The sequence below is a fragment of the Suricata suricatta genome, chromosome 11 (assembly GCF_006229205.1).
Source record: "Suricata suricatta isolate VVHF042 chromosome 11, meerkat_22Aug2017_6uvM2_HiC, whole genome shotgun sequence".
Lineage (NCBI taxonomy): Eukaryota > Metazoa > Chordata > Mammalia > Carnivora > Herpestidae > Suricata > Suricata suricatta.
In genome coordinates, this window is record NC_043710.1 from 102,682,148 (window position 1) to 102,706,417 (window position 24,270).

Genomic DNA, 24,270 nt, shown 5'->3' on the forward strand with positions numbered 1-24,270 from the left:
CCCCCCCCCCCCCCCCCGTGTCCCCCGTCACTGCCTGCAGAGCCCTGGCGGAACAGCAACGACCCGGCTCCTCTCAGAACTGGCAGGAGCCGCTTCAGAGAACTGGAGAAAGAGCTTGGCTTTGCCACCAGCAAGTAATTAAACTCTTCATCCTCCAGAAGATTCCCATCTCAACCGAACACTACGTAACTGCCTGGAACCAGGAGGCTCACGGAGGCGAGACTGGAACCACTGTGGGCACCCAAAGGCCTGGGGACACGCGAGTGGCCGGGAGGGAGGGGCTGGGCCACAGGGGACAGCTCCCGCTCTCCGCTCTCTAGGCACGGGGGGTGGAGGCGGCTTCAAGAGCAGAGCCGAGCATCCCAGACTCTCCTTCCAAGGCAAGAGAGCAGGCCCTGTGAGCCTGGTGGCCCTGCGCCGCAGTCCCTGGGGGGCCGCCAGCACGCGAGAGCCCCAGGAAAGCACTGACGTCCCACCCCACGGCCACACGGTGACGGGGGACACCGCACCGAGCAGGCACCGCGCTCGCTCCCCTCCGCGTCGGGAATGACACCGGCTTCCCCCGGAGGTCTGTGCAAGCGTCCTGGGGGCCTGGACGAGACAGCTCCAAGCTCGGGCTGCCGTCATGTTGATCAGGACAAGCTGTCCAGCCAAGACCCGAGGGGCCGAGGCACGGCCCCTCCGTGAGCCGAGGGCCAGGACTGCAACAAGCCCGGGTCAAAAACCACACATGGAGCTGTCGATCCGTAGCGAACAGGACGCGCCTTCACGGCAGCACAAACAGGACCTGCTCTCCTAAACCTGGGATGGGGAAGCCGCGCAAACGTATTAGAGAAACGCGCAGGTGGCTCCCGTGGTGGAGGGGACAGCTCTGCTGGCTTCAGCCTGTTCGGTCTCTGCTCCACTCTCCTCGACGGAACAGACGCCAACAGTGCAGGATGAAGGACACCTGAGCCACCGTGCCAACCCCAGCAGGCCGCTGCCGAAGCGGGGGCGTGGAGAAGGGGGCCCCGCCGGGCGGGAGAGTCGTCCGATCCTTCCCGGGCCAGCAGGGGAGGGAGACGCAGTCTGGTACCGTCGAGGACACGCTCCTCACACGCAACACATCAGAGGACAGGTTTTAGAAATTCAACGAACATGTTTTTATTGAGCACCTACTATGTACGCCAGACTGATCTAGATGCTGGCAATACAGCAGAAGACAAAAAACAGACAAAATTCTCTGCCCTTCCAAAGCTTCTGGAGTGACATTCTAATGAAATCCACACAGAAAAAGTAATCCATGGACCAGTTATGAGCCAGAGAGCAGCTCCCCTGAGTAAGTCAGAAAGTCAGTCAAGTCGCTAGGGGTCACCCAAAATGACAGAGCCCCGCTTTGCTCCCAGCCCCCTGCCTGAGGAAGCAAGGCTCCTGCCCCTCCTTGGCCAGTCCTGGAGGCAGCGGCCAGCGGCCAGGGCTCCCCAGGAGCACGCTTCAAGTCTAACAGGCATTTACAAGTCTGTCCCCAAACCAACGGCCTTCCCGACCAAAGCGTAAGGCAGCAGCTGAGTGAGTCCGCTTCAGGAATCGAGACCACCACCTCAAACACGCAGGTCACCCGCGCGGGAGGCCGCCGGAGGGAGCGACAAAAAGAACCTTGAAACTAAAATTAAGATGTTTGCAGCACAAACATTAAGACATTAAAATGAGAATGTAGGAACATTTTTTGCCCAGGAATAGATTTAATCCTTGGCCCCAAAGAGAACACAGTAGAAACTTCCTAGAAAGGCTGGCAGTTTCAGGCGCAGGCAGTAACGTCGGAGTCCGGTCCTGCTTCTCTAAGGTAGGACAGGCCTGGAAACATTTGGTCCGACTTGGTCGCACGTACGGCTCCGCGTGCAGAGCTCTACAGAACGTCTTCGCCCTCACAGAGCAGAACAGGGCTGGCGCGCTTACGAGGTCTCGGGAGTGAAAGAAAACAATTCCAAAACCAAAATGGAAGCAAGCAAACCACACGGCAACATACAAGGAGCAAAACACAAGCAACGAGGCCTCAGTAACTACAAGTCATTAGGACAAGGCGACTTTGAGGAGCTGAAAAATATAAATAAATCAAAGAGAAAAAGTATTTATATTCTCCTTGAAATACAAACGTACGTATTTCAGGGATAAGAGTAAAATGAATACATCTAAAAAAAAGGTGTAGCCTGTAACAATCCTCATGGAAGATATTTTAGTAAAACTGAAAAGAGTGACCAGTAATTTGCCTTTCAACTGGTAAGGGTGCTTTCTACAGAGCTTTCAAAAATGATTCACGTAGTTCAGACACAACAGGCTTCCTTGCCCACTGTTAGTTTTCTCCAGCAAGCCCTTTGACTTAGCTCATTACCTTAAATTCCAGGAGGCATGAATGAGGTTTTACCATAAAGTAGAAGAACAGACACTGCAAACGCTAAGTCCCCTGCGTCACCCGCGTCACCCGCGCCCAGAGGTTAGGGAGGAGCTCCGGTTTGTCAGCACCGCCAGCGGCGGAGCCCAGCGACCCCCCTCCCCCCCTCCCTGCCGCCGCCCCACGACCGCCCCTCAGCAGCAGTCTCAGAAGGAAGCGGTAAGAGGACAGCTGACGAGGAGGCCCTCGGTTCTGAGCCTCGCGGTGGGGGGACCGGGAGAGGGGGTGGGAGGGAGGCAGCCGGGTGTGGACGCAGTCCCCGGGGTGAGCCACGGACACTCAGCTGGGTCCCCACACCACAGGTCAGCAGCAAGACGCCATCTGTATTTCAGGTTTCCGAAGGACATGATTACAGCAAAAAGCAAGTGCATGAAACCCAACACAACCAACAGGTGCACCCTGAGCTTCCGCACCCCCGTTCACGCGAGCCACTACTGCGGGTCCCCGGCGTCCAGGAACATGCGGCTTCGCCATGTGACCAGAGTAGCTCCGGAAGAGAGTGTAAAATAAGCTATCCCGCATCACGTGCATCTAAGTATGGGACCCTGGGGAGAGACACACGGACGGAGACGCACAGACGTCAAGAGGCCCACTCCAGTCCCCATCTGGGGCCACACCCGTCCAGGCGCGGCTGGAGACGTGAGTGGCCCGGGCCTGTCCGCGAGGCCGCGGGAGCCCCAATGGTGCCAGATTATTATTAGGAACAATCAAGACAGGACTGACCCAGCGTCAGGAGCTGGTCACAAACAAGAAGGCTGCGTTAAATCAATTATCCCAAAAATGAAGACAAGTGAAAAACAATCCTGTTCCGTCTTCAGAAAGAATCAAGTCACTGAAATTTGATCTCTTGTAAGTTGCCATTTGCTTGAATGAGGTCTTGACGATTCCCCACTCTTCTCCACCCCGTGGAAGAACTCAGTGACCAGAAATCTGTGATAAGGATTTAGCAAAGTCTTTTCCCTCCTGTTCCTCATTATGCCAATGCAAGCACTGGAAAATTCCAAACAAAAGCAAGTTAGTGGCACAGAAAGTTCATGAACTATCTATGTGAATGTTCACTAGGACGACAGCGTGAGGCAGCGCACTTGTCCCCGCGGCCCGTTTCTTTACTCTGCCAGGCTCAGCAAGTAAACTCTGAAACCTGATCACAATCCGAGCGACACACGGTTCTTACCGGAGAGAGTGCCGGTCCTACCCGGCTGGACCCTGGGGACTAAGAGCACGGCTCTACCCAGAGGCGCCGGTGTAGACGCTCCCGGCCCTGCTCCCATTGCCCACAGCCCACGGCCCAGGCCCACCCACAGCGCAGCCCGGGCTGCAGGATGGGAACAGAGAGACCCACCACTTATCGCCTCCTGTGCGAAGTACTGCACGTCCACGTCTTCGTCCTGGCCCAACTTCTGCAGGACCGGCTTCACTTCCTCGCGCAAAGCTCTGAAATCCAACAGGATTGTCTGTGAAACAGTCCTCCGAGCCAGACATATGCTCTAGGATATACATGTTCTATGGGGATTGTTAAAGCTTAAAACCTTTTAAAAATTAATTTTTTAGGTAATTCCTAGGGACTAGGATTTCTAGGTACTCATTTCTAAAATCCTCAATAGCCTCAGGCAATGAGCGGCACACACAGCAAGCCGCAACGTCAAAGTCAGAGCGAACGCCTCAGACACGGCTGTTCAGTTATCATTCTCTTTGCCCAAACCTCGATCTCCGGTAAAGTGCACATCCGTGAACGTAATTCTTGCTGTAACTCCCCACTACAGGGGAAACTGTCTACTTCTTAAACCAGAGTCACACTGAAGTCTTACTCAGTATCCAGAATTGGTCCGATTTTCTGAAGAGATTTGGCTACATTGAAACGGACGTTCGCCACTTGGTCCCCCGCCATCTTCACCACCACGGGCAGCATGTGCTTCGTGGTTATTTCCTGGCCGCAGGCTTCAGACAGCGCCTAGAATGGGAACCAAGACGCTGCAGTTAAATCGCTTCCTCAGGTTTTTGAATATCCCCAAATCCGAGATGACAAATGAGTGTTTCCCGAGAAAGTCACTGACCAGCAGGAAGAGGTTTCTGGTTCGAGCCTCTGAACGCGGGATCCAAAGAAGCATGCGAAGACTCAAAATAAACCCGGAATTCCCGGCTGACCGGACCCCGTACATCTTACCACGGGTTTAAAAATGGGACATCTTCTCTCGCCAACCATCCGCATTAGTCGGTGTAGGAAGCAGACGACTCGGAATTCAGAAAGACGGCGCCAGGGACCCGCTTTACCGCGGAGCTTAGCACTAACCCCACGGAAGACTCACGTTGATGCAGAACAAAGTGGTCATTCTGTGCAGGTAATTGGGGTCGTTCGCCATGACCAGCACTCTGGGGACGATGGTGCTCTGGGCCCACTCGGTTCCGAACCTCTGGACGAGCTTCATGAGGTTGGTGGTGGCCGCCTCACGGACGGCGTACACTGCGGGAGGGGCGCAGGGCACACGGTCATGAGGCTCACGTCAGGATGCGGCCTGTTCGCTCACGGTCAGCAAAAGGGACCAAAAGCCACACTGTCCCCACACTCCCGACTTAGCTGTCCTGCACTGGCAGACGTGCTCAGACGTGACTTGTAACAGACTGACTCGGTCTTGGTCTCGCTTAAAGACGTGGAGCGGGTCCAAGACAAGGGAGGCACGGAGCTCAGCCCAGTGCCTACGTGCCAGCTGATCCGGAAGGAATACGAGGCTCCCTCCCCTAAAGACCACACGCTCCGTCAGAGAGGTCACGTGGTGGAAGACCATGACGAAGAGTGACGTCATGAGGGCTGCACAAGAGTTGAGAGGAGAGCGCAGGGAGGTCTGGGAAGCTTCAGGGAAGAGAGACCCTGCCCTGGGCCGAGTCCGGTCAGCCGGGGGTTCCGGGTTAATTTTGAGACGAGGATTTGTGTCAGGAGAGAGACGAGTGAGGAAGTCCTGGAGGCACCAAGGAAGGACCCAGGGCACAGAGGTGACTAAGGGCACTCAGCAAGCCTGCAGGTGGGAGTCCAGGGGGACCCGGAACACAGAGCACCGGAGAGCTCGACTGAGGCCATGCAAGAAAAACAGAGTTCTTAAGGCAAAGTTGTGACCTGATGACCGATGTGGTATTGAAGCAAGACTATTCCAGCAGCAGCAAGAAGAGCTGGGAAGACCAGGCCAGCAAGGAGGTCACTTAGAGGCCACTGTGGTCACCTGCGTGACAGCAAGTGAAAACCTCCAGGGACCTGCCTCTTTTCCCTTAAAATGCTGACGTTGAGACACGTCGGGTGTCTTCTGGGAGTAAGTGCCCGCTTTAACACCCAAGAACTCCCTGGAAGATGGTTGTCAAGGACATCGTCAACCTAGACGACCGAGGCCTGAGCTCCCACCTCCTCAACAACTCGCCGTGCACACCACCGACCAATGTCAGCCCCGTCCTATGTCACTTCACAGGGCCTGGAGGACTCCGAACCGGAGCTCAGGGAACAAGTCCAGGGCAGGGGGCATGCGCTCCCGATTCTACTTCTTTCTCCAGGGAGGCCCAGCCCTCCTGGGCAACGGGACAGGCAAGGCCAGCCATCCGAGCTGCAGCCCCCGTCCTGGAAGACCCATCCGCAGACCTGGAGGCAGTGCCACTGAGGCCACCGGGAAGGCCCGTGCAGCCAGGGAAGTACAAAATTTATTACCAACATGAAACCTGAGCAAGGTCTGCGGCAGGAGCAAGCTGTCAGTGACAGCCGAGCGCCCAGGGAGCACCCTCAAGCCGACGGCTCTACCTGCGTCCTGAGCCCCCAATTCCCTCCCTCTGCATGCAGAGCCTTCTTGTCTGGCACAGCCTCCTCCCCGCTGTTCCCACTATGGTGGAACCACCTAGACCATCTGTGTCTCGTCAGATTCTGGTGTTTAGTTTGTGGGAGAGCTCCCGCATCATCGTGCAAAGGGACCTCGCGGCCCTAGTATGCAGAGGCGGCGCCCTCGCTCAGCCCCAGGGTGGACCCCAGCGGCACTCCCCTGGCCCCGGCCGGGTGCCCGCTACGGCCCTGGTCCTCTCAGTCTTGTGCCCAAAACACGCAATCTGTTCAGGAGTTGCTCTGGAGTTGGCCCTCCCCCTCTGCCCTCAAGGTGTGACGGACACGCAAGGTCCCTCCGAATGCCCGACACCCTCCAGGTGCTCACTCAGACGTTCCCCCCCTCCTGTACGAAGTCCATCCCCTTCTAGATCCCTCCTCCTCATCAAGACTGTCCGCTCAACCTCACGAAAAGTGGGGACCCTTTTTCTCCTTATACGACTCTGGATTTTTCACAATATTCTTGTAGTGGTTAATAAGCAGGAAAACAACTTCAAAAGTCTAACTGAGAAATGATCGATACATAGCAGTTAGTCTAAACTGCAGAACAAACCCGAATGACGAAACCCCATGATTAACTACATACAGAACCACAGAGCTGACCTTTCACGGATGCAGAGAGCGCTCACAATGCCAAGTTCAGCACGCTACCTGCCGCGGCAGGAAAACCGAACAGGGGTCCTACTCCCAAACTGGGAGGGGAAAAACCTGAGCAGTGCGGGAGGAGAGACTGACTCGTACAGGCAGCACCATCTCACCCGGAAGGGACGGCAGGAAGTCCATTCTCTGTGGGACGTTAGGACTCTACAAGCTTCTCAGGACGGGGTGCCCAGGTGGCTCAGCAGGGTAAGCATCCTTGGCTCAGGTCATGATCTCACATTTCAAGGGTTCAAGCCCCGCGTCGGGCTCTGTGCTGACAGCTCAGAGCCTGGAGCCTGCTTCCGATTCAGTGTCTCCCTCTCTCTCTGCCCCTCCCCTGCTGGCGCTCTCGCTCTCTCTCTCTCTCTCTCTCTCTCTCTCTCTCTCTCTCTCTCACACACACACACACACACACACACACACACACACACACACACTCTCTCTCTCTCTCTCTCTCTCAAAAAGAAACATTAAAAAAAATTGAATTGTTCAGAATTTATCTAGAATGCAAGCCTTCAAAAAAAAAAGTACAGAATGACGTGCTGGGATGTGTCCTTCCAATAACATTAAATATGTATCAGAAATAAACATTTTCTTTTGAAAAGGAGAAAAATTTCTTTCCTATGATTTACCAAACTTAAATTTCATTTAAAAAGGAAAAATAAATTGGCCATAAAAAGGTAACCTTAGGGGACAAGAAAATAAGGAAGACTTCACATCTAGGTTGAAAACATGGAAACGTATATGCTTTTACGAGATGTGCCACTTCCCTCACACCCTCCTCCTGTCTCCCAACCATATCCTCTGCCTCATGACGAAACATGCCCTCAGTGAAAGCGCGTCCACACACGAGCGGCCACAAGCACCCCCCCCCCCCCCTCCCCCCCGCCGCCGCCCAGGCAGAGGCGGGCAGACGGGCAGAGCCCGCTCCGTGCGTCCAGGCCGTGGCAGGGTCTCAATGCCGGTCCGTCCGCCCGACTGTGGAAGCGGAGCTCACACAGCCCTCATGCGGACAGGGGTCAGGCCACACAGCAGCTGCCAGGCCTGGACGGCCTGGACATGGGGCCTGGCGGTGAATCTCACAGGGAAAGAGGGTGCCCCGCCCCCCGGCTGCCTGGCAGACCAAAGGGGCCACGTGGACCTGAGCCCTGGCTGAGTCCACGTGTGAGGTGGGCTTACGGACAACAGCCACTGCCTTGAGATTTCGTAAGCAGCAGCACCAGCTTCCAGGAAGCTTGTGGCACTGGAAGAAAAGGAATCTGTGATGCTGAATGAGATCATAATGCAAAGAGAAGAGAAGTTATTTCAAAACCTAGTCTCTGAAACAGGTGTGCCCTCTGACCTCCCTGAGTCTGAGCAGCAGCCGCCAGGCCACAGTACGCCTGCCTTTCCCCAAAACCAGACACCTGGGTGCCCCCTCCCAAGTCCTAGCTGACGGCTTCCACTGCAAGACCCCTCTCCTGCGCCACGGAGCACCCCCTTCCCTCTGTCACCTCAAAGAAGCCAAGTGGCCACTTGCTCCCCCGGGCCGTTCCTCGGATTCCAATTCCTATCCCACCCCGTCCACAGGAGCCAAAGACAACAGTGCCATGTGCGAGCAGAAGCCCTTAGGACAAAGGAAGGAGTGTATGGTGAAAAAAGGCAGTCTGAAAATAACATAAAAGAATGGCTAGAAAACAGGGCAGAGATTGCTTAATGAAGAAAGTAAAATCTAAGATAAAAAGAAATTGGCAGAAAATAAAAATGTCAGGCTCATGTTCCACGGGAGCTAACTGGACTCTAATCAAAGCCTTTCTTGGTCCCTACAGAGGTGAAGCTAAATGTCTGGTCAGATCAGGATTCCTTTCCAGAAGGGCAATCTGTGAACAAAACGGATGAATGCAAACATACGGGCCTTTCAAAATAACGTGTGTAGAACTTACTCACCATGGTCCACAAGCCAGGCCATGCATAAAGAATTCAGCTTTTCGTCAAAGAACTCCACACCCTGCAGATACAGAGGATTCCATTAATATATATCTCCAAAGTTCAGAAATCAAGATGGTCTGTTTACATGACATCAAAATGACCTGACAGGTAAAAAAGAAAAACATGTTTCCAATTAAGTCGCACGCGTGAGCCAGCTGGAAGAGGAAAAGCATGGAATCTGATTCACAAATTCCGAGACTGTTTTATTAGACGGCGATCGTAAAGAAAGCAAACCATCCGTGAGAAGGCCCAAGCCCCACCGCGCGGGGGGCAGTGGGGGGCCAGGAGCCAGAGCCGACGGTGCAGCCGGGCCGGCAGAGCGCACCGTGGACAGTGGGCCGGGTGCCGTGTGGCCCACTTGCGAACAATGGGCTGCAGGAGAGCACGGGTCCGTAGTAACGGTTCTCCTCTCCATCCCTTCCTGGTTAGCATCAGAATAAAGTCTGAAGTCTGAAGAAATGGGCGGTTAGAGAGAGAATTTCTGGGGTGATGGGAGAAAGGAGAAAGCAGACGGGGGGGACGGGAGCAGGTGCCGGACTCGGGGGAGGCGGCCCAGCCCGGCGGCCCAGTTCCGTCCTCGCCGGCCACGGGCGGCCTGACACGCACGGCCCCGTGGGACCCGCGGCACGCGGCACGGGCAGGCGATCTGCCTTCCCAGCGCCGCCTCGGCGGGGCCTGCGCGTTTACCGGTTTTGTTCTTTCTCTGACGGCTAAGACGCTAGGGACCAGCGACTGCGTACTGTAAGTAAGGAGAATATAAAATTGCAGTGCTTGAAAATAGTGACTGAAGACAACAGGGTTATGACACGGCACCCCCTCCGATGACGCTGTCAGCTTTCAAAGACCTCCTTTCCCTGCGGGTGACGGACCTGCCTGGACTCTCATGACTGTGGCTTTGCTGCACCTTCACCCTGGCCCGCAAGCCAGGCCACGATCAAGTCTTGCAGGAATTTTATAAATTGATTACCTGACATAAAAACCTTTACAGATGAGAAGAAAACTAACAAGAAAACACGATCCTAACAAGAAAACACGATCCTAACAAGAAGGGGAAGTGTGGACAAGGCTCCCCCGCCAGAGGCATGAGGGGGTGACCCCAGACCCAGGGCGGGGTCTGCCACACCCACCCGCCCCGCCTCCGCCCTGCGCACGCGGAGACACCCACCTCTGTCAGGGGCGCCCGTCTGAGGACACTGCTACCCCCGCCCCGGACAGGAGCTCCAGTCTCCAGCAAACAGCCAAGCCCTGCTGCTCTCCACTCCCGACAGGTGACAGGTGACCCATGACAGTCACCAGGGAAAAAGAGCAATGACCCTCAGCAGCACGTGGGAGTCACAGAGGCAAGACAGACGACAACCTGACTTCACCTGACACTATTTACCCACACACAGATGCCTCTAGCAGCCGCTCCGGAGAACGAGACACCTCACATTTTTATAAAACACAGGATGCCACACGCGTGCCCAGGGCGCGCTCCGTAAACTAAATATGCCGAAGTCAGTGGTTCGCGCCCAGCGGTCCCAGAAAAGAGAAATTACGCATCCCACCTGCTGTGACCTGACAGTTTTGGGCATGGGGGACAGAGCGACAGTAACATCAGCCATGAGTGGACAGGTTTTAGTAGCTTTCTCAGAAAATATTCAGCTGTTCATTCAGTTTTCAACCAAGGGTAAGCGCTTACCTGCTGCCAGAGACCGGCTGGCCCTGGCAGCAAAACGCTGAACACAGTCGCTGCTCGCAAAGTCATCACCTGCCTGTCTCCCCAGCTAGATTTTTTTTTCAAAGAGAGATCAAGAAGCGTGAGCCAGAGAGAGGAGCAGAGAGAGAGAGAGAGAGACAGAGAGGGAGAGAGAGAGAGAGAGACAGAGAGAGAGAGAGACAGAGACAGAGACAGAGACAGAGAGACAGAGAGAGACAGAGAGATCAAGCAAGCGAGCACGAGAGAGAGAATCCCAAGTGGGCTCACACTCAGTGTAGAGCTGGATTCGGGGCTCAATCCTACAACCCTGAGATTATGCCCTGAGCCAAAATTAAGAGTCCAACACTCAACCGACTGGGCCATCCAGGCGACCCCTCCAACTAGATTTTAACAGACAGTTATAATACTCTGTAATAAGTGCTACCAACAGAGTAAGCGAGTATCAAACTCGAAACTATTCATGGCACTTAAGGAGAGAAAGGAAAGGGTGTGGCTATAAAACCCAGTACTGAGATTTTAAATGTGCTTTTCATGTTTGAGAGAGAGAACAAGTGGGGAGAGGGGCAGAGAGACAGGAGAGAGAATCCCAAGCAGGTTCCACACTGTTAGCACAGAGCCTGACAAAGGGCTTGACCTCACAAACCGCGAGATCAAGACCTGAGCTGAAACCATCAGGCACTCAAGTGAAGGAGCCACCCAGGCGCCTCTGAGATTTTAATTACTATGATTATCAGAGTAAAACCAACCATGTAACATCACCAGTGATAATGTGATAACGTGGTCTCTGGCCAAAGTCCTAGCACTATAATAAACGTCACTCCTTCGCCCGCAGCAAAGGTCAAAGCCGATCTTGGAGCCACAGCCTCCCTCTTCTTCTCAGTTAAGAATTCCTGCAGACAGAGAGACACTAACTACCGCCCCTCTGTTACATATACCACATTCCTATTCTCCCATGGCTTTGCTTTTAGATGGTGAGGAGGTGAAGGTGTTTCTGTAATTCCTCCCGGTAGGAAGGTACCGCACTAAGAAACCTAAACCCCGTCCTATGGGCAAGCAGGTCAGACTCCCGTGCGTCTAAATGAACGTAATCCGATAAGCTGCGCGGGGCTCCGAAGAGCCACGGTCCACGTGCCCGGCGGGCACACGCACTCACCAGCTGGCCCGCCAGCAGCGGCATATACTCGATGATGGCCAGCCGGACCCTCCACTTGGCATCTTCAGCCAACTCCACGATGGCAGGAAGGAGAGACTGCGAGAGCTGACGGATCCCAATCACCTCGTTCACGCAGTCCAAGTTCGAGATGATGTTCAAACGAACCTCCGGGCACTGCAGGAGCACATATGAGCGTCAAGGTCTCTGCCCAACGTTCTCCACGGTCATGATGAGGGTTAACAACTGACGAACTTTTTTTAAAATAAGAAAATACTGACTCGGGTGGAAAAAGTGTAACCTTCAAAGAAATCCTCAATACTCAGACAATTCAAAGCACGTAAATGTAACTGATCTTTACCAGAACTTTCAGTGAAAAGTCTATAGGACAGTAAAAAGCATAGGCTCCAGATTCAAATTACATGCATTCAAATTCCAGATTTGCCACTGCTGAGACTTTGGGTGCGTAATCTTATCTCTCTGCCTCGGTTTCCTCATCTATAAAACGGGGATAATAATTAGATGGACCTCATAATATTGTTTTGAGGATTACATATAATGATACATGCAAAGCATTTATGACGATGCCTGACAGGCTGTCCTGCTCCACAGATGCCAGCCATCATGAGAACTCTGATACAGAGTCTTCAACAGGACACGTTTAAAACGAAGACACACTGTCTTGAAAGGGAAGCCGCCGGTGCGCACCGGCAGGAGGCAGGCGGAGGCCCGCAAACCTCTCCGGGTCCCCAGCCACCGCTCCTTGTGCTCCTTTTCTGCAGGACTCGGGACTCCACAGCCAAACACGGGAATTGTCACGGATTTAAAATAAGCTTCCTTTTTTTATCCCTTCATCCCTGTTTCACGTTCTATTTTAGTGAAACCACAAACCAAAACCAAACCAAATCACTGACTATCAAAGGCAAGAGAATTTTTAGACAGACTCACCTCATCCTTTAACTGAGCCAGAAAAAGAGGTAGAAGGTGTTCGATGGTATTCTCTTTTCCCAAAATGGTAGACAATCCCATAATTACAGAAGCTAGAGCTGATTTGACATGTTGATTTGTATCAGAGACTAATTCCTAAAAGAAAATCAAAATTAAAAGCCTTCTTTTTTGGCAGGACGGCAGAGACTTCCACACCATCTCCCAAAGAATTTAAGGAGACAGCACGATTTCAATACTGATTAGCTCATACGTCTCTTCAGACCATCTGTTCAACAACACAGACCTACACGCCAAAGAGCATTTTACAATCACAAACACGAGTAAGTCATAACAGCAACGTCACATTAACATAACTGTCCCAATTATTCCCTGTTCACCTCTAAACTCAAGAAAGCTTTAAGGTGTATGGTTTTAAGTTTATTCATTTATTTTTGAGAGAGAGAGAGAGAAAGCACGTGCACACGAGCCAGGGAGGGGCAGAGAGAGACAGACAGTCAGAGAATCCCAAGCAGGCTCTGCACTGTCAGTGCAGAGCCCAATGCGGGGCTCAAACTCATGAACCGGGAGATCATGACCTGAGCTGAAACCAAGCGTCAGACATGACCGACCGAGCCACCCAGGTGCCCCTCGAAAAGCTTTAAGAAGCAGGAAAACTGAGGTACAGTTTGCCTTGTATCATACTGGGCGGAGCGAACAGAACCTAACCTCGGTAGGTTTACCTTTATATAGGGCAGAATTTGGTTCATAATGATGGTCTCTCTACCTTCAGTGGGCAAGTTCTCACAAAGTTCTAAAAGAGATAAGTAGAAAAAAATAAAGCTTACTTACAGCCATTTACATGACACCACGTCTATCAACAGCTGCAAATTAAGTCAAATCCTATGTTTAAGCAAATAAGCTCCAACGAGAGAAAAGCGCTCTCATTCTGAATGTACTTTTTGTCAATCTATCAGCCAAATAAACCAATCTTAAAAGGGCACTTTTTTTTTTTTTTTTTTTTTTTTTTTTTTTACAGAAACAAGATATAATGGTTATTTGGTTTTAAGTATAAACGGAGTAGCTCAGTCTCACAACACGGTGCGTCTACACCTGCGATCACCTCTTACGTAAAGGCCTATCCCCCAACCACAAACATTCAAAATTCACGGACATTAAAAAATGCACCAAAATGAGGGCTACATCCTGCGACATAAACTGGACTCATTAACCTCTGACTTTGTGGGCAGCGGCTGCTCGGACCTCAGCTTCACAGTCTTTAAGGAGGTTCTGAAAGGCAGGGATGAGGTCACTGAGGGTGATTTTGGGACCCACTGCTCTCTGGAGCTAGAAGAAATAAATCATATTGGTCTTAAGGCACAGTAACCGATAATCAACATGAACCAAACAAAACTGTAATTTTCAGGTTTGCTCTTGCTCTGGGCACTTCCCAAGCAGAAACTTCTGGTACAGAACAAAAAGAGGGTCTTTTTTCTCTCCTAGGACTTAGAAAATGTCCCTGCAATCATCTTACCTCTGAAAACTTGTCAGCCACCATATAGCGAACCCTCCAAGATTTATCTTCGGCCGCTTGCCGGAGCGTGGGCATCACCAGGGCCTCGAGGTCCTCCTGGGACAGCAGCTGGGCGATGCTGACGCACGCTTCCACAGCCAGGAGCCGCACTGAGTCCTACGGGAGCACAACGTCTGTTAGTCACAGCGTCTACGGGGGCCCCGCAGGGCAGCATGTGTGGTCTGAGGCAGCGCTGTGGGGTTCATTTAAAAAAAGGAAAATAAATAAATAAAGTTAATTAATTAATTAAAAAAATAAAAGAAGGGGAAAAAAAAGGGCCCCTGGGTGGCTCAGTCAGTTAAGGGGCCGACCTCGGCTCAGGTCATGATCTTACAGTTTGTAAGTTCAAGACCGCCGTGGGGTTCTGTGCTGACAGCTTGGAGCCTGCTTTGGATTGTGTCTCCCTCTCTTTCTGCCCCTCCTCTACTTGCACAGTCTCTCTGTTTCTCAAAAATAAATACTTTAAAAAAATGCAAAGAAGGAAGGAAAAAAACCACTACATACAGATTCATGTCTTCATGTCTTGAAATAGCAGCTCCCTTTGCCTGGAATGGTGGGTCGAAATCCATAAAGGGACAAAAAGCCTTGTTCTAGGAACGCCAGGTTGGCTCAGTTGGTTGAGCATCTGACTTCAACTCAGGTCATGATCTCATGGTTTGTGAGTTCAAGCCCTGCATCAGGCTCTCTGCTGTCAGCACAGAGCCTACTCTGGATCCTCCGTCCCTTTCTCTCTGCCTCTCCCAAGCTCATGCTCACTCGCTCGCTCTCTCTCTCTCTCTCTCTCTCTCTCTCTCCTCTTTCAAAAACAAAACAAAACAAAAAAACCACCTTGTTCTACAGTGAACAATGCAGAGTTTTTATTAAGGAAAACAAAATGAAAATGTAAAAAAAAAAATTTAAGTAAAAAAGAACATTTTAATAATGTCTTCAAGGCCTTCCTATAGCGAGTTGTTGAAGGATTAAAATGAAAACTGTACTTGAAGAAGCTAACACATCGGAACAAAAGTGAAAGAAGAAGGCGAGAGGAAACACTTAGGAAGCTCAGTTTTCAAAATACACAGTTTGGGGGACAGTGAGAGTTTAGGCAGGAGATGGTAACTTGGAAAGAAGTACACAAAAAATGAAAGAGTTAGTAATGGAAAAAACAAACCAACCACTGGCTTTGAATGTTGAAAATCAGGGATAGAATAACTTTAAAGTATCCAAGCCTAGAAAAATGCAGCAAAAAAATTTAGAAAACCGTGAGATTAATGACCGCAGCTCCCCAAATGCACACTGCCAAGTGTCACTGTGATGCCTGTGTGTCTTTTTAGCAAGTGGAAATACACAATTAGACACATCAATGAGAAATTAGGAACTGAGATTACAGATTTGGAAACCATAACCAACAAACTAAAAATATGTAAACATAAGTGCCCAGGAGGGACCAAAACTCTGAATAGCAGGTGTGCATATATTATTACAATTTTACAAATATTACACATTAATATTTTTCAAAAAATTACAAACTTGAAAAATCACTGATGAACTATAATTTACTAACTTGCCCAAGATACTCCCTGCTCCACCCAAATGAACAAGCTAAAAAAAGAACCAGAACCAGGTTCTCGTTGGGGCTATACAAGTAATTCGGGAATCAAAAAAAAAAAAGCTAGATCAAGGGATTACTGTCATCTACGGAAATATTTACCAACAAATATTTGCCAAATTACTCGGTGACTTTTCTCCCCTATACCTAGCCCTTCTCCCTCTCCTCCATCTCAGCAATGATGCCAGCACGCACCCGGTTTGGGCTAAAGCCAGCGGTCAAGGTCTTCTTGGCTCCTCTGTCCCTCCTCTCGGTCTAGTCCCAGTGCCTCTGCCTCCAAACCAACTCCACATTCTCCCACCTTCACTATGCCACTGTACTTCGCCATCCTGTCTTGCCTAGATTAGGGCAAAAGTCTCCTAACTGGGCTTCTGGTCTCTAAACCCCACTATCCACCCCCTACAATTCACCTTTCACCCAGAAGCCAGAATGTCCTTTTTTAAGTGTTAATCACAACAAGCCACACCACTCCTGCTTAAAATCTAGGTGTATTCTCACTGCACCTAGAAAAAAGATTCAAACTCCATACCCTGACTTAACGGGCCTCCGAGATCCGGCCTCTGCCTATCTATCTTCTCCAGATCTCACCACAGTCCCTACCACCCACTGAGTTCCACCTCACGGGCTTTACACCGGGTGCCCTCTCCTGAAATTCTCTCTTCCTGGAGCTCTGGTACTCCAGAATGCGGTGTGGCCGGCATTTTCTTGTGTGTCTCAGTTTACATCGCCTCTTCAGAGTCCTTCTCTGACAAACCAGTCTAGAGGAATGTCCTGTCCTCGGTCCCTGTTACAGCACCCTGCTTTATTTTCATCCTAGCATTTATCATGCTTACTGATCTGTTTCTAATGCTTGAACACTGTGGCTCCGCGCTGGAACAGTGCCCGATACGTAACTACCTTTTCCAAGGATGACTAAGCCAGGAGCCCCAATTCTACCAGTGGTCAGATGGGTTACATGTACGCCTATCTTACCAGTAAGCACTTATCCTTTGTTCTAATACATCACAACTAGAAATTACATGCCTCTTAACATGTCTACAATCCCACATATGAAGTGGTCTTATCATCCCCAGAACACCAAACCTAAATCCCATCAAGCCTCTGCCTCGCGGATGCGGCAAACACTGGCCAAATCCAGAACCGCAGCTACTTTATGCAAACTAAGTTTTACCACCCCACCACGCACACGAGTTTACGGACGGGGCTTCTCTGCTACAAGAGCACAGCTGAGCAGTTACAACGGAGACCGGGTGGCGAGGCTGGACGTACTTCCTCTCTGGCCCTTGACGGGCAAAGTTTGCAAAGCCTCCTCCCCCACACTAGATTCAACGATCAAGTTGCAGGAAATACAGAAGGCCAAGCGAAGCATCATCAATAAAATCCCAAAAGAGGATTTCAGCCTCTGCCATCCGATGTGGCAACCACCACCCACGTGTGGCTCCTGAGTCCATGAAACACGGCTGATGCCCCATGTTCAAATGAAAGCTATTTTGGATGCCGTGTGTTAAATACATTATTAAAATTAATTTCCTGTGTTTTAGTTTCTAAAATGTGACCGCTGGTAAACTTAAAAATTAATAGGTAACTTACATTGTATTTGCTGAACAGTGTGGTCTTAAACTATAATGTTCCCTAAAAGTACAAAGAGAAGAAAGGGCTGGTAACCACAGAAGTCAAGGGCAAGTGTTATCTGAGGCGGACAGGGGTGGGCATGCGTGCGTGTGTGCGTGGGCGGGGCCCGGCGGCCTTGCAGGGTGTGGCGGCCCAAGTTCGTCTTCTTAAGCGTCTTATCATCCATAGTTGTGTATTTTGTGCCCTCTCCTATAGGTTATTTCAATAAGTTTTTAAAATTATTTAAAGTAAATTTACCATCTTTCAACCTGAGACTCCCACACGTGAAGTGATTCCAGGGAGACACCAGGCCAATTAAAACCCCACACGCATTCTTCCAGGCTCCAGAAACTCTGAGGTGGATCCTCTAACCATACGGAAGGCAGCACAGCTTAGCTGTGAAGGCTGTGAACTTGGAGTCAAGCTGCCTGGATTCTAACCCCATCTAACCCCACTGCCAACTGTGCCATCCTGAAAGGGCTCCTTCAACCTTCAGCACAGGTAACACGGGCCGCCTACCTCTCGGGCACCTACTACCCAAGCACTTTTTTTATGCAAACCTCTCAGCTGAGAAGGATCACACACTTCCCACAGGGGCTCCTTATTGTTCTATTTCTACACCAAGAGGATCTGGATGCTTGGACTTAGGCGAAGTCCCCCTACGCACTCCCCCACAGGAGACAGAGGCTCAGACAGCCTTCCCAACACGGGTTTACCCGGAAATCAAAAATTCCAGACAGCGTGACCCCGCCACAACCGGATGCGGTGCACAAGGTGTGTCAGCCCTTAACGCAGCTTTGGTCTTTCCTTCTCACAGGATTCCCATCTCCTCCCCGACTCCTCCTGTAACCACTGCTAGTGCAAGAGAAAATCACCGTCTGGTGGAAAAAGAAACAGAAAGGCACCGAGGGGCCCTGGGTGGCTCAGTCAGTTAAGCGTCCGACTTCAGCTCAGGTCATGGTCTTGTGGTTTGTGAGTTCGAACTCCATGTTGGGCTCTGTGCTGACAGCTCAGAGCCTGGAACCTGCTTCGGATTCTGTGTCTCTCCCCCTCTTTCTACCCCTCCCCTGCTCATCTCTGTCTCTGCCTCTCAATAGTAAATAAAAACATTTTTCAAAAATTTTTAAAAAGAAAAAGGGCATATAAAAAAGATGGATCATATAAAACTTTATTTAGCCCAAAATTAAGTATTAATTCTGCAAAAAGGATCCTAACATATAACCAAAACTCCCAAAGGTTTCCTTAAAACATTAGAGGAAAGGAAATGCATGTACCTCAGATACTAACGACCAACTCACCTGTTCGTCTGAAGCCAGGCTCGTGAACAGAGGGACAATTTCACTTTTCACACTGTCTAATTCCAACACTTTGGCCAGTTCGCCCAGTTTGGAAGCGGCCGCCCGGCGTACCATGGGCGTGTCGTCTGAGCACAGCGAGCGGAAGTGCCTGGAGCAAATGGTCACGGAGGTATTTTCTGTCAAGTACCACTGAATTACACACCCCCAACACACACACACACACCCACCCAACACACACACTCACACACACGCACACGCAGCCATTTTAGAGATCTTTTGCAAACATCAGTGATTAGGCTTCTAATCCTGGAAGTATCAACTCTAAAACCAAAGGAATATTCAACCGAATGATAAAAAGTCAGGTTATCACTTGTGTTCGGCTATCAGCGCTCACAAGGACCAGGGTATCGTGTAACTGTCAGCCGGCAGTTCCCAATAACCCCAAGTAACTGAGAGAACACCGTATCTTACTGCCTAATTTCTGCTCTGACGCCCGCTGACGCCCTGGGATAGCAAACGCTGAACAAGCCACACGCAGATGTGCGAGACGTGAACCAGTCCCCGCCCGCCAGGCGCTTCACCAGCGGGACGAAATGGGCTTCCAGAGCGACGGGCGTGTGCTCCTGGGAGATCTGCCGCAGGGACTCCACAGCCTTGTCTCGAACCACAGTCTCCTCCACAGTCGCCAGACTTTCCAGAGGAGGCTGAATAGGCCAAAAAGGAAAAATCAGAGAAGAAAACTTACTGAATCAGGCAGGGTAGACACAGATTATCACCTTTTGCAGTGACTGAAGGGAGGTGGTACATGTAACCAGAATGTTCGCTACATCACACCAAATGGTTACTTTCAGTTCACACAGTGACAGCATATGGTGTGTCCAACCTGAAGACACGACTTCTGTGGGACAGCCAAGGTCTCACGTCCCAGATGGCAATTCCCAGATGGTGTCTACAAACCACACAGTGGAGACTCGACACAATATTAATATTTCTGTGAGCTGAAGGAGCTGAAAGACTAAGTTTAAAGATACGGAGCCAAATTCAGATAAGACCACGTTGACTTCCTCAGGAGTGACTGCAGAGACGTGAGCAACACTGCGGAGCACAATGACACGGTGACCGCTCTTCAGGCCGCTGGGCCCGCACAGCCTTGGGAGTGCGATCCTACCAGTCCGGGGACGGCAAGCAGCCCCTGTCCACCTGCTCCACACCATCAACTCACCCAGCGTGTAAGAGGCTGAGTACAGACAACTCTTTCCAGAAAACACGCAGCCTCTAGGAGCCAGAGAGAGCAGGAGTTGCGGACGGAGCAAGGAGGAGCAGACACGGCAGGAATCCTTGACTGCAGCTTTAGAAACAGAAGAGACCAACAGGCTTGGGCGGGACTAGGATAAGCGGACGTGAGCAGCCCAGCCAACGGCGCGAGAGGGCTGCTTCTCCGAACCTCTCCCCTCTGGGCCTGCCTTGGGTCGGGGCTTGTTCACCACACGCCACAAGCTGCAAATGCTGAAGACAAAATCCACAAGACAGGACTCACCAAGAGACTGAAAACAGAATTATGACTCAAAGAAAAGACTGTCTACTAATGATATATTTCAAAAACTGTTTAATACACAATGTAGAAAGTACTCCGCTTTCCTAAGAGGTATTCCAGAAGGCCTATAAGAGGATACTCCTTCTTACTTGCAAAGGCCTTTCACAAACTACCCCGGCCTTCTCAGAGCCCCTCTCACACAGGGTCAATGGTCTCCATCACCGCCACAGGGTAAGGCCAAGCTCCTGGATTCTAACTCTGCCTACTTCTCCTGTCCCACTCACCCCTTCCGTGTGCTCCAGCAACACAACCTGCTTCATACTGCCAAACCCGAGTCAGTGAGCGATTCCTGCTGTGTTTTAGCACCGAGGACAGAGGAAAACACAAGGCAGGCGCTGCCTCGCTCTGGTGGGCGCTGCCTCGCTCTGGTGGGCGCGGAAGACAGCTTGGGTCCTCTGTAAGAAGCGGAACAGGATGATGTGGTGAGGGGGACTCGGAGGCAAGGTCAGGTCAGGCAAGGCCTCTGCGGGACGACGCGCTGGAGATGCGATCTGAATGACAAGGAACCAGCCACCAGAGGCTCAAGAGAACATTAGAGGGAACAACACAGGGCAATAATCTTAATGTAAGAATAAGCTTGGCTTATTCAAAGGGCAGAAAGAAGATCCCGGTCAACAGCATGAGGTGATCAAGAGGGAACTTGCGGTAAGAGATAAATTCACAGAAAGAGCTTGTAACTTAGCTTACAAAATCTAAAGTAGAAATCTGGATTTTCTTTTTTTTTTTTTTTAATTTACTTATTTATTTTGAGAAAGCGTGCACGTGAGCAGGGGAGGGGCAGAGAGCGAGGGAAAGAAAGAATCCCAAGCAGGCTCCAAGCTGCTAGCGCAGAGCCCGATGTGGGGCTCGATCTCATGAACCCGTGAGATCGTGACCTGAGCCAAGATCAAGAGTTGGACACGTAACCGACTGAGGCACCCAGGTGACCCAGAATTTGGGTTTTCTAAGAGCTGTGGCCGGAAGGAATCCACGAACCAGGTGAGGAGCGGACAACAGGATACGGTGGGAGGCAGGAGTCAAGGACAACCTATGTCCCTGCCGTAATCTAGAGGAAAGACTGTGAGGTCTGGAAAGATGAGGAGAGACGAACTAGGTAGTAGTGGGGAAGAAGGAAGTGAACTGACTTGGAATGTAGTTAGAATCTACAAGAATTACTAATGGACTGAAAATGGGGAATCAGTGACAGAGAATTTTCAAGAATGTCTTCTACGTTTTGGCCTGGTGCAAGTGGGTAGTGATACCACTTACTGAGAAAGGACCACTAAGGACAGGCATATTTTGGGGAGAAAACGTTGTGCTGCTTCAGGCATGTTAACTTTTTTTTTTTTTTTTTTAAAGAGGCTCCATGCCCAGCAGGGAGCCCATCTCAGGGCTTAAACTCCAAAACCTGAGATTAAGACCTGGGCTAAGCTCGAGTTGGATTGCTTAACCAACCCACCCCCTCTAAGGCATGTTAAATTTGAAATGCCTGTTTGACATCCAAGTGGAAAAACCACAGGCAGATATGCAGAGAAATACAAGCAGATGATTATATCTATGTATTTAGAATTCTACGAAAAGGTCAGAGGCAGAAAGAGAAATCACAAATCAACATCATACAAACAGTATTTGAGCCACAAGGCATCCATCTCTGTCTGGTCCAACTGCTGCCACCCTGCAAAACCTAATTTGGACATCAGCCCCCAAGAGGTTTTCTCTCATCACCCTGGGTTAATTCCCTTCTCCTTTCTGCTATTTAGGTACCTTGTATGTGCTCCTATTTTTCCATCTACACTGTCATTACCAGTTGACACATAAGGGCAGAGACCTCACTCCATTCACCCTGGTCTCCTTTAACCCCAACACTGTAACTTCAGTGCCTGATACAGTGGCCCTCGGCAAACGTCTACCAAAGTGCACTGAGCTCATCAAGCCCACAAGTCAGTCAGAAGCAAAGCACAGGCTTCCAACCAAAGATGCACCTGACTGGTTCAGTCCACAGGACGCCCAGTTCTTAACCTCAGGGCTCTAAGTTCAAACCGGGTATAGGGATCCAGCCTGGGTACAGGGATTCCTTAAAGAAATAAAAGCTTCAAAAAGAAAAGAAAAAGAGGCAAATAAACATTTCCAAACCATGACACCGCTACATGAGAATTAAGATCTTCCATCGCGGGGGGTGGGGAGAGGACCCACAAAAACAATAGGACCTGGGTCTCCCAACCTCTGAACTGTCAAGTCCACAGAAAGTTCTTATGCTCGCAGTCAGGAACAGGGTTAATGGAGTCCAAAGGGGCCACATTATCTGTCCTCTCAGTAGCCAATTCTGGGGCTAGCTACAAAAAAGACCTGCATTACAAATGCTGCCGTGTTCCTATCAAAGAGGGTATCGTTTAAACTGGACACGTTCCAGAAGGAGGGCAGACAAAACATACTCACCAGCAGACAGTGGGCAAAGTCAGGGCCTCCCACCAGGCCGGTGAAGTTTCCCAGCTGTTCAGCAAGAGCCAACAGTACCTCATCTTCGTCATAAATCGTATCTGGGAACGACAATGACCCAGCACTCATCAAGGAGAGCAGGCCCCGAGCCAGACGCTCACACAGAACGAGGAACAGACGCGCTGTAACAGCTCACAGATCTGTTTTACACAATGCGGGAGAAACGGACAACCTCGTATCCAGGACTTTCCCACGAGCTGAACAGCCAAACGTGTGAACACATCTGGCCACACTACACTCTGCCCTGCCTTGTTTCCTTGGAGTGCATCAAGCTGAGCTTAGTACTCAGTGGTGTGGGTAACACAGTCCAAAAAACAGTCAAACTTTTGGAAGCCACTGGAAAATTTGAAAGCCACAGAAAATGGAAATGGCCATCCCTTTCTTTAAACTAAAAAATCCACATCCTTGTAAGTGGACACCACATACCTGTAAGGAATGGCAGCAGTTCTGTTCGTGTCCTTTCTACTCCAAGTGCTAGAGCGATTGTGGATAACTTCTTAATGCTGTTAAGGCGGAGCTTTAAAAAGAGACAATGCAAGGAATGAAGTAGACAGTTGTGACTTAGAGCAAACCAAGAAAGCTACAAACAGGTGACAGAACACCACACGGTGAGAAGGAAGAGAACCATCAACTTAGGTTTGAATCTACGAGGGCCCTCGGCAGCCGTGGAACACGCCCTCGTTTTACCCAAAGAAGATTTCTTAAGAACAACACTCAGAGGGCCCATTAGAAAGAGAAAACAATATCCGAGGAAGGGAGACAAGTTCAAAATGAGAGCGCACTGGCCCTGGAGACGCAGGTGAAGCGGCGGCAGACAACCGCAGCCTCTCCAAAGAAAAGTTAGGGCAGAGCTGATGCCCCAACTCCTCCAGGTTAGTAAGTCACCATACTCTCTTTGTACCCAACAAGCCCGGCCAGTTCCCCGCCGAGAGGTAGGCTTTCATTCACCTGCAGCTCCCGGGACCCGGCGGCCCAGCAGCCCGCTCCAGCCCCCCGGGGCCCCGCCGCCCTCCTCCCGGCCCAGGACTGGACTCGCGGCCCCCACCCCCCACCCCGCACCGCCCGGAAGGGGCGCCCGGGCGGGAAGCCGGTGCTCCCACAACCGCCGGACCCGGTGGACGCCAAGGGCGCTGGGAGGAAGAGTGCTGCCCAGGTCCAGGGGAAGGTGTGGTCGAGCCACCGCAGCCCCTCATGGGTCTTTTCCCTCCTCCCCATCAAATTTCTGCTCCGAAGCCGGCTCTTCCAATCCCCCGGCCTTCCCCACCGCGGAGCCGGCCTTCCTCCTCCCCTGTCACACGTCCCACCGGGCTCGCTCCTCGGCCCGATTCCAGTACCTGTACATCCTCGTTGCGGAGCTCGTCGATTAAAACCGCGATCGGGTATAGCGAATCGTCTCCATTTCCTCCAGCCGCCCCCGGGCCGGTCCCGGGCCCCGCTGCGCCCGCCATGTTCTTTCTCCTCCGGCTGGTCGCCGCA

The 24,270-nt window shown here is 51.1% G+C and overlaps 1 protein-coding gene across 6 annotated transcripts in view; it reads right to left on the reverse strand.

Annotated features, from left to right (window-relative positions):
- Positions 1-24,264, reverse strand: part of PPP2R1B (protein phosphatase 2 scaffold subunit Abeta) — a 35,029-nt gene extending 10,765 nt beyond the window's left edge. For 4 of the 6 annotated variants that reach the window (XR_003915386.1, XM_029957142.1, XM_029957141.1 and 1 more), the window contains exons 1-14: positions 24,129-24,264; positions 23,221-23,311; positions 22,735-22,835; positions 19,197-19,429; positions 18,726-18,873; positions 14,190-14,345; positions 13,888-14,002; positions 13,399-13,469; positions 12,680-12,814; positions 11,735-11,908; positions 8,841-8,901; positions 4,735-4,889; positions 4,237-4,379; positions 3,771-3,862 (exon numbers count right to left, since the gene is read on the reverse strand). Coding sequence is in view for 5 of the 6 variants with exons in the window: in XM_029957142.1 (XP_029813002.1) it covers positions 3,771-3,862; positions 4,237-4,379; positions 4,735-4,889; positions 8,841-8,901; positions 11,735-11,908; positions 12,680-12,814; positions 13,399-13,469; positions 13,888-14,002; positions 14,190-14,345; positions 18,726-18,873; positions 19,197-19,429; positions 22,735-22,835; positions 23,221-23,311; positions 24,129-24,242 (1,789 nt within the window). In the remaining variant the exon portion in view is untranslated. Of the gene's footprint in view, positions 1-520; positions 584-1,118; positions 3,419-3,770; positions 3,863-4,236; positions 4,380-4,734; positions 4,890-8,840; positions 8,902-11,734; positions 11,909-12,679; positions 12,815-13,398; positions 13,470-13,887; positions 14,003-14,189; positions 14,346-18,725; positions 18,874-19,196; positions 19,430-22,734; positions 22,836-23,220; positions 23,312-24,128 lie in introns of those variants that run through there. The other 2 variants (XM_029957145.1, XM_029957144.1) reach the window with 2 other exon arrangements.
- Between the last annotated feature and the right edge of the window lie 6 nt (positions 24,265-24,270).